The following is a 9,275-nucleotide window of genomic DNA, read 5'->3' as shown; positions in this document are numbered from 1 at the left end:
TCTTCATATTTTTCTCAAGTTTTAACTGTTATTTTATCATTATATTATTATAATTATTATTATTATATGTGTTTTGCTGGTGTTTACAAGGAAATATGTTCCTTGAATATTAAATGTTTCTGGACTTGTTATATTTAATGATTAATTAACTTAGGCTCTCGCTATTTCGTAAACATATTTGACTGCAGTTGTACTAAAACATTTAACTTGCTGCATAACTATACAGCCAATTTTCAAATGTACAAGCTAAAGCCAGTATTTGGAGTATGATTCTTTTGTTCTCTTCTTTATAAAGAAGATACGTTTAAAATCCCAGTAACCGTGACTCAAACTGATATGCGATTTGTTAAAAGAAACGAGTCTATTATTCAAAACTTTATTATAAAAAAAAAAAACGTAACCTACAAGTAAGACAACTGTAGGCTGTAGTGTATTTTCAAAGAAAGTTAAAAATAACAATTGAACAAACTTGTTACATTTGTATAAGGGCATTCGAGAATTGCCACACTACCTAAAATATAAAAACGCAGTGCTTTAAAGAATAAGTACTACATACTCCACAAAACGGCATGTGTATGTACACATTTCTGTTCATTCTGAAAATACCACCTCGGATACAACTATTGACATGGATTCCTTGTTCTGTATAGTACACAGCTCAAGTTTCAGAACCAATACACTCCGAACTAATCGTCATCTTCGTCATCGATGTCGTCGTTATCATCTTCGTCCTCGTCATCGTCCTCCATCGGTTCAACCTTGGCAGATCCCAATGAATGAACTGGTGGTCCCTTGTGGCCAACAATGCCCTTTCCACGATATGCTGCAACATCCTGTTAAAGTTGAATATATAGGTGAATACAATGCAATATTGCACAATTAGTATTGCTTCCGAATCTCAAGAAAACAAAACCATGGGTACCTTCTCATATTTTTCCCTCAGTTTTGCTGCCGTCTGCTCAAATGGGGCTTTGTCTGAAGCTGACTGCTTAGCCCACATCTCTCCCAGTTTCTTCGCTATTTCTCCAATAGTGATACCTGGGTTCTCGCCTTTCAGGGATGCGCGGTGCTCAGAACAGAACACGAAGAATGCAGATCTGTGTGTGGTACAAGATTAACGCAAAATAACATTTTAGATATACAATTTGATAACCACACACATACGTTTGTACATATTTTTGGCTACTTACGGAGGACGCTTGGGGGCATTGGGGTCCTTCACCTTCCTTTTCTTTGAACCTTTAGGAGGTATGTAGCTTCTCATCTCGCGGTCGTAGCGAGCTTTGTCGACTTTCGCCCTGTCTTCAAACAGGCCTTTTTCCTTTGCAGTCAGGATCTAAATAAATAAATAAATCTTGCATTATCTAAATTCAAAGTCAAATATTATGCGACCTACAGTGAAAAGCCGATATCAGCATTTAAATGTCCATCTATCATTAGAATGGCAACGGACACTATCCTTTAACTTACACAGGCTACGCCTCCCAGCAATTCCATTATGTTCGGCTACCTACCTTCCACCTCACCGAGCATTCCTTTGAGAATTCTGCGAAGTTCACAGATGTGCCCGGACTTTTTATCTTATGCTCCTCTCGGCACGTCTTGACGAAGAAAGCATACGCAGATGTCTTCCCCTTCGGTTTATTAAGATCTTTCACCATGTTTCCAAGATTCTGTGAAATAAAACGTTAGCTAGCTACGTTCGACTAGCTAGCTAAATACAATCATATTGGCTAACCGACTATCGTTTTCAATCACAGTTGGATACTGAGCTTATGGTAAACCTGCAAACTAAATGCGAGTAAACGAACATCGATGCTGATATAACAGCTAACGTTGGCTATACACAGACAAGCTAACCAGTTGGCTAACGATAGCACCTGGACAAAAACATCACAAGAACAATAGCCGAGCCTCTCCATTTTGTTTCGCGCCTAAAATCTCATTATTCATTAAAGAAATTCGCTAGCGTTGGCTATATAGAAATGGCTAGTGAAATCGCTAATCACAAGAACTGAAACATAGCAAGCTATGTGAGCTAGCTAAGCATAGCCAATTCAGCCGTTAAGTTAGCGAAGCTGAATCGCTATTGTTAGCTAGCTATGTTAGCTAGACGAGCTCACATTGGCAAATCAACGTTCACTAGTTAACATAGGGATGCTAGTACGCTGACAGGCTCGGTACATTGTTCAGCTAATATTTGAATTGGACGGTATGAATACAGGTTTAAACATATTTAACGACTGGAAAATCGTTCTGGGAAAACGACATACCTTCAGAATACAATAATATAATACAAGTTAAGATTATTGCTTACTTCTGTCGACCACACAATTTGTAGAAGTAGCTATGCTTCGTTCTAGCTGTTTTCTTCTCAGAAGTAGATGCCAAGCATCAGATTTGTCGCTATATGACGTCACGTATTCCTTTGCATATACATCTACGGTTAATTACATTCCCACGCTCGGCTCGTGTGATGGAGTTATATAGCATTCAGACCGTTTTAGATAAACCCATTGCAGATAAATGTAAACATTTGTAAATATATCGATAAGGGAAAGGAGGAGAGAGTGAAAATTGCTGTCTAACATATATTAAGGCCAACTACAGCTCTCCCCCTTCCACATTGTGCCTCTCTTGTGGGACACTGGGCGAACACTGACTGCTAGGCAGCGGTTGTTTACAAGGCAGCTGCGGATGACAGCTGTCAGTAGCTCCTCTCTTAGCTGACGCACTGAATGCTTTAGAAAATCTGTATGGTACAGTGTATCTGACAGCCTAGAAAAGTCGTTATTCTTGTCGCTTTTGGGAAATATAGTCGCAGGAAACTCGGTAAATTCTGCGACAAAGTCGCCAAGTTTGCATCAATGTTCCTATCTCAACTGCTCACTCATAGTAGTAACCTCTCCCTCTTCTCAATTGATTCTCTCTGCATCGGCTGATGAATTTGGCGAAATTAGAATATGAGCACATTTTATTTACTGTCCGCTTTAATAATTGCTCACACATCATCGTCTCAAATTATTCACAATTTCATCCATTTATCAAATATCAGTTCATCCATTGCCTGATTTGTGATTTTTGAAGAACAGTATGTTTGCGGTACATGAATTGGGACTAAAACTATTAATACGGCACTGATGCATCTGCTATTAATAATAGCCGTATTTATATTAGCCGTAAAATCACTAAACATGGTACAGATCTGGCAAGAATATACAGTATTGGTGGTATGAAAATGCAGTTGCTTCCTCTATACATATTACACCAATGTGCTGTGTTTTATGAGGAGAAAATGCTGTTCTGAGGACTAAGTTTACTTCAGAGTCTTTTAGACTGTTTTCTCAGAATTTGTTAAATATACTGTATACAGTGAGATCCATAATGCTCATCAAGGGTCCAAGGTATGAAATGAGCCTCTAACATATGGATGGATCCCTTCAAGGGTTGTTTCTCCTTAGTAATTGTCCTACTGAACCCAATGAAAAACTATTCAGGAGAAACAACCCTTGAAGTGATCCATCCATATCTGCTTGATATCTGACAATAGCATGATGGTTTGAGGCTCATTTGATACCTTGGACCCTTTACGACTTTAAGTCATTCAGCCAACAAATGTGTTCTCTATTGTATCAGCATAATTTACAGCTAAATCTAGTCCCACCCCCCAATTCCCATAGAGATCCATTCAAATGCGAAGAGTTTTAGTATCGCTTGTAGGACAACCTGAAAATAAGATATCCAGACTCTGATGATCAGGAAGTCATGGCATGCAAAGGATATGCAACCAAGATTTAATCTATGATTATGTTAATTTGTCCAATTATGTTTGAGCCCCTAAAATTGGGGGACTATGTATAAAAAGGGCTGTAATTCCTACATCATACACCCGATTTAGATGCAAATACCCTCAAATTAAAGCTGTTATAATATTCATTATTTACTTCAAACGCCAATATCCAGTGGTAGACAGCTAAAATAAAAATAACTTTGTCAATGTCCAAATATTTATGGACCTGACTGTATGTCTTGGAAGTGCATAATTCAAAATAGGCCCATGTGTTTTGTGAACTTGAAGACAATAAGTTAAATAGGATGTGACCTAATCGAGAACCAAATGGAATGAAAATTAAGAAACGATTATGCAACCATTCTTTCAAATGTATTGTGGTGCTCAATTATAGTATAAATGAGTAACCCAAATAACGAAATGTCTATTGAAGAAGTAATAAAAAATGACGAATACATTTTGGTACACGCAATTGCTTGCTCTTCATTCATGTTGTCAACCTGCCCTCCCCTTCTCCCCTCCTCCCATTGGGTGGTCTGATCATTCCACAGTTGCAATGAAACCACATCAGTGAGTATTACCTAAACACTGGCTCCCCCTAGTGGGTATCATAGTGATGAGTAGAATCAGTGATGGAACTTTTAATAACCAACAATACACACACACACACACAAAACATACTTCTGTAAAAATATACTTATTAATACATATATAATTCTTTGTTGGCAAGGCAACACAGGAAGTGAAAAAATAAATACATAATACATCAGTGCTCTCTCTCCCTCACACGCACGCACGCACACACACACACACACACACACACACACACACACACACACATGCACGCACACACACACACACACACACACATACACAGTATTATGATAGAGTAGTATGAATACTAGAGTAGTATGCCAGCAAACCCCTGGCAGCAATGACTGCATCTGTCATTGGCCTAATAGTAGCAGTTCCCATGTTTAAGCTAAAATATACCAAAAATAATAATGCATTCATTATGGAATGATATCTAACAGACAGATAAAGTTTTCACATGACATGACATTATTTATTTTGCACCTGGGAACAGTCACAAATGACAGCACAGTTCATCCAACCCTTTTCACAGCAGGGGAAATCAGCTAAATACTAGGATCACAAAAAAAGTCAAAGTGCCTTGATTTGGGATGGCAATTGCTTGTTTTTCATTGGACCCATCCAGGAAGTATAAGCATTTTAATTTGGAGTGCTCTTGAGAAACGTGTCTCCCCACACACCGAGCCTGCCTGGATTGCAGCTGATTTGGGATTGGGAATGCGAATGCTGTAGCAGCATGACATCTCACCTCTTCAGCACTCTAAAGCTACTGTCTTTGGGCTTTCATCAAAAAGGGAAAGAGAAGTGCTGGAGCGCCAAGGGAGGTAATCAGGCACAGATACACACTGTTCCTGAAACAATAGTATGCACAGCATGTTCAATATCCCCTCAACATGCAAAAGCCTCAAGTGTTATGTTGAACTGCCTTCAACTTGATTTTTATGCCACATACATGTGATTCCATTGTAGTTAAAATACAAACGGTATTACATTATTATTAGTATTAGCAGTAGTACTAGTACTAGTAGTAGAAGTAGTAGTAGTAGTAGTAGTAGTAGTAGTAGTAGTAGTAGTGGTGGTGGTGGTGGCAAAAGCCATATTTTTTACCATAGTGGGACGTACTCTAGCCTGATCTTTTCTATTGTAAATATAGGGTACAAAATTGCTTTGTCATGATAATGAGAAATGTAATGAGAATTATGGATAAAAATGTTACAGGCAATATTTTCTTATATTCTGCATTGTTATTGAAAATCCATCTGAATACCAGAAAACAAGCCCAAACTTGCAAGCAGGTGCTTTTTAATTGTGGCCAATAGCTTGCATTTTCATACATTTTCATGATTAATAGTGTGTGTGTGTGTGTGTGTGTGTGTGTGTGTGTGTGTGTGTGTGTGTGTGTGTGTGTGTGTGTGTGCCTAAATCTATTTGGAGCAACAGCGTACTGCCAGGGAAACCCACTTTGGCATTACCAATATATACCTTCTTGCTTATTGTCATAATGAAACATCATAGAGTACTTTCACAGAAACTCCAGACTGTGCTTTTAAATAGTCCTCTTGCATTTTAATGTGAGAATTGTGTGCCCATCCACTATTTATGGATTTCAGCAGTCACAAATTTAAAGTATGCAAACTTACAATTTATACTAATCAAATCTAACTGAAACAATGTCAAATGAAATAATTTAAATGAATACCAAAAGCAGGGGAATGTACTATATACAAAAATAAAGTCTAAAGTCTGAATGATCTTTGGCTTGGTTGGGCTTTTACCTGTTCTGATGTGTCACGTTTAAACCAATTAAAATAATTTGCTTCCCTATGGAATGTAAGTTGCTTGTTTAATGACCCAGGTACAGGCTATGGTACATAATAACAGGGGTACACACTGCAGGTCTTAGAAAAAGTCAACACCATGGGCAATCAGTCTGTTTAACCCTCCACTTAAGGTTGGGGTCAATTCGATTTAGTATTTGACATCTCTTCAAATCAGTTAACTTTGTTTCATATTGATACTGTATGATTTTTCACATTTTCTAATTGGTTGGGATTAAATGGTAAACATGGAGTAAACATATTCCTATGCTAAGTCCTGTATCAACTTTGCATACAAATGTGCTGTGCAGTGTTATTCTGACCCTCTGTAACTGTATAAAATGTAAGAAAATATACAAACAATTTTTATTTTTATCTCAGATTTCTTTGCCACTTTCCCATACAGGAGCCAAACTTTTACTAACTGTACCTTAGACTGAAAAATTAGATGTTTCTCACAGATTCTTAATATTTATTGATAAAAGGTTCATTTTGGAAACAATAAGAAGGTGACAAGCAACATGTGAAAATATTTATATTACAATAATTGTGTGTTAATTTAAACTCAATTCGACCCCAAACATAAAAGTGGTCATAAAAGCTTAACATATATAGGAGGGGTAATGCATTTGTGCAAATTTTAGTCTAGCCTTCATTTCATGAAATTAAAAGCTGATCAATTGATTCATTATGAAAAAACATTAGGAACAAAGTTAAAGGAAGATTGAGCCAGTCCCATACTGTGTGTTTCACATTCAGCATTATGTATGCTACTTCAATATTTGACTCGTATTTGCATAGGCGACAGTAGTGCAAAATATTTCTGACTTTGGCTACATTTGAACTCAATCACTCTATAGAAATCCACACATAGGCTACCTTACCACATAGGTCGCCTCTTCTAAAAATAAAATTGTTTTATTATATTCTCGACGAGGAATTGCACACATATATAATCCCAAAAAAATTTTTTTTTACCGAAGGCAAGAATAACATCTCTAAAATGAAGTCCAGGAGAGGTAAAGTTAGTTCTTGAGCTCCAAAGCCCAAACATACTGCGGCCAGCCAGTCCTTCCTTTTGTTTTCTTGTCAACGTTGTTTTCTGAATTCTTCAAAACTTCATTCTGTAATCAACAAGAATGAAGCACAATCTACGTTTATGGAAATGAATGTGTAGCGATTAAAATTTTATATACTATACATTCATTATATGGACGGACCATGCAAATAGGCCCAATAGCGCAAATAATAGCTAGTGTTAAGTTCAGTCAAGTAAACTTGTTCATTGCGGTCACTAATCTGAAAGCTTTTAGTCGCATTAGTAATAATGTAACACTATAAGTAGTTTTGTCTTCCATCCACTGTCATTCTGTACATATACTTTATTATCCAATGAAACAGAAATACAACAGTCATTGCTTTCAAGCCACAGGCCATTACAAGCCATATTATTTCTTCTTACCAGTTCTTTCTTCCTTTTGTCTTCTTTGCAGTCTGTCTTTATGAATTCTGCTTTAAAAGCATCTGTTTCTCCATTCAGGTCATCCTTTTCCAGGAGGTCCATGAGGTAAGCGATATAGCTAGTGGCCAATCGCAGTGTTTTTATTTTGGACAATTTTGTATCTGCAGGAACGTTGGGTATACATTCCCTGAGCTCGCCAAAGGCGCAATTGATATTTTGAGTCCTTCGCCTTTCCTTTCGTCGAGCTTTACCTCTCCGTTTCATAGGACGGAATATTGTTCCCACAGCAGTAGTAACAGCCCCCCTAACGTTCATAGAACGCGAAAACTCAAGGCCGGGGCCTCCGGTCGCATACTCGGGGATGTCCGATGGTGCCATGCTATGATTTGTTTGAGACACTTCTGTATGTCTCACAAGCCAACCATGGAGGTGAGCGCTTTCTTCGCGGCAAGGACTTGCAGTTGCTTCGGGTGTCAAAGAGTAGTTTTCATACTGCATCACTGAACGGTGATGACATCCACCAGACGCACTCATAGTGAGGCAAACTATTTTGCTTTATAGCGATCAGTTCGGGATATCTGAATTAAGTTCTGACTACTGTCCATATCTTCCGTCATTTAATTGACACCATGTAAAAAGAAAATAAATATGGCACGTATTTTCACGCATTTTACCAGCGCTACATATCGTCCAACGTAGGCTATAAATACTTGTATACGTCCTTCCCATTATTTAAATCCAACGTGGAAAAACCATTATGTGATATTTTCTAAGCTACTCCTTTAGAACGACGCTCTTGAACATGCACCAATTTGCACCAATCCCTGAATTAATTCGAAATTCATTCTGGACTTAATGTACTGAGATAACAGCAGCATTTAACAAATAAATGTCCACGAGACGAAATCTGTCTAGCTCCCAACCTTAATTGTACCAATTTAATGTCCACTGCTTAGTTTACAATCTTTTAACTCAAGAAACTATTTCTAAGTGCCGTCAAAACTTGCCCTTGGCCAATGAGATCATGGAGTAGGAGGGATAGGTTTTGCAGCCGAATGTACGAGCTCCTCATTGGCTGTTGATGTTTTATTATAGAGGCTCGTTATCTCCTGCATTAAAATCTGTCATGCAAATCACGGACACGTTCAGCTTCTGGTGTTGTGTTCTCTTAGCGCATTTGAAATATATGTTTGTCATTTATAATAGGTTAAGTATGGTGCATGGTGATGTTATGATTGCTACACAAATAGATTTACAGTAAACCGGACCGCTCTGGTATCTGCTCCTGAGAGAGTGATGATAAAACTACAGAAACATCTGGCAGCACGCAGTTCATACTCCCGACAGCCAGCCTTCGAATATATTACAACATATCAGAAGTTACATGGATACAGCGCTGCAAGAGAGAACGACATAGAGTGGGCTCTAGGTCCTATAATTTTATGTTGCATTTATAACCGTTGCGGGGTTTAATTTAAATATCTTCTGGGGTTTTGGAGATACCAAAAAGTGCATTATATATTTTGAAGAAATATCATCCGATAAAATATGTATCTATACTCTTATATGTGATAAAAGTTTAAAATGTTTTATTTAACTTTTAAATTCACTG

The 9,275-nt window shown here is 37.7% G+C and overlaps 2 protein-coding genes across 2 annotated transcripts; both read right to left on the bottom strand.

Moving 5' to 3' along the window:
* Window positions 1-362: 362 nt before the first annotated feature.
* LOC133134713 (high mobility group protein B2-like) lies at window positions 363-2,443 on the bottom strand. The gene is made up of 5 exons (XM_061251038.1): window positions 2,318-2,443; window positions 1,515-1,673; window positions 1,191-1,336; window positions 923-1,097; window positions 363-833 (listed from the first exon to the last, which is right to left on the bottom strand). The coding sequence occupies exons 2-5, from the start codon at window positions 1,659-1,661 to the stop codon at window positions 687-689; spliced, it is 615 nt and encodes a 204-aa protein (XP_061107022.1). The 5' UTR covers window positions 1,662-1,673; window positions 2,318-2,443; the 3' UTR covers window positions 363-686.
* A 4,698-nt stretch (window positions 2,444-7,141) lies between these two features.
* Window positions 7,142-8,569, bottom strand: LOC133135861 (heart- and neural crest derivatives-expressed protein 2-like). The gene is made up of 2 exons (XM_061253180.1): window positions 7,664-8,569; window positions 7,142-7,325 (listed from the first exon to the last, which is right to left on the bottom strand). The coding sequence occupies exons 1-2, from the start codon at window positions 8,195-8,197 to the stop codon at window positions 7,227-7,229; spliced, it is 633 nt and encodes a 210-aa protein (XP_061109164.1). The 5' UTR covers window positions 8,198-8,569; the 3' UTR covers window positions 7,142-7,226.
* Between the last annotated feature and the right edge of the window lie 706 nt (window positions 8,570-9,275).

The sequence above is a fragment of the Conger conger genome, chromosome 8, assembly GCF_963514075.1.
Source record: "Conger conger chromosome 8, fConCon1.1, whole genome shotgun sequence".
Classification (NCBI taxonomy): Eukaryota; Metazoa; Chordata; class Actinopteri; order Anguilliformes; family Congridae; genus Conger; species Conger conger.
This window is presented reverse-complemented; position numbering and strand designations above follow the sequence as displayed.

Excerpts from the sequence above, each read along its gene's own strand:
- LOC133134713 (XM_061251038.1), bottom strand. The coding sequence starts at position 1,661 with ATGGTGAAAGATCTTAATAAACCGAAGGGGAAGACATCTGCGTATGCT. Across the intron at positions 1,098-1,190 it reads AATGCCCCCAAGCGTCCTCC|ATCTGCATTCTTCGTGTTCT; the intron begins GTAAGTAGCCAA and ends TACCACACACAG. Across the intron at positions 834-922 it reads TGAGGGAAAAATATGAGAAG|GATGTTGCAGCATATCGTGG; the intron begins GTACCCATGGTT and ends CAACTTTAACAG.
- LOC133135861 (XM_061253180.1), bottom strand. The coding sequence starts at position 8,197 with ATGAGTGCGTCTGGTGGATGTCATCACCGTTCAGTGATGCAGTATGAA. Across the intron at positions 7,326-7,663 it reads ACAAAAGGAAGAAAGAACTG|AATGAAGTTTTGAAGAATTC; the intron begins GTAAGAAGAAAT and ends TGTTGATTACAG.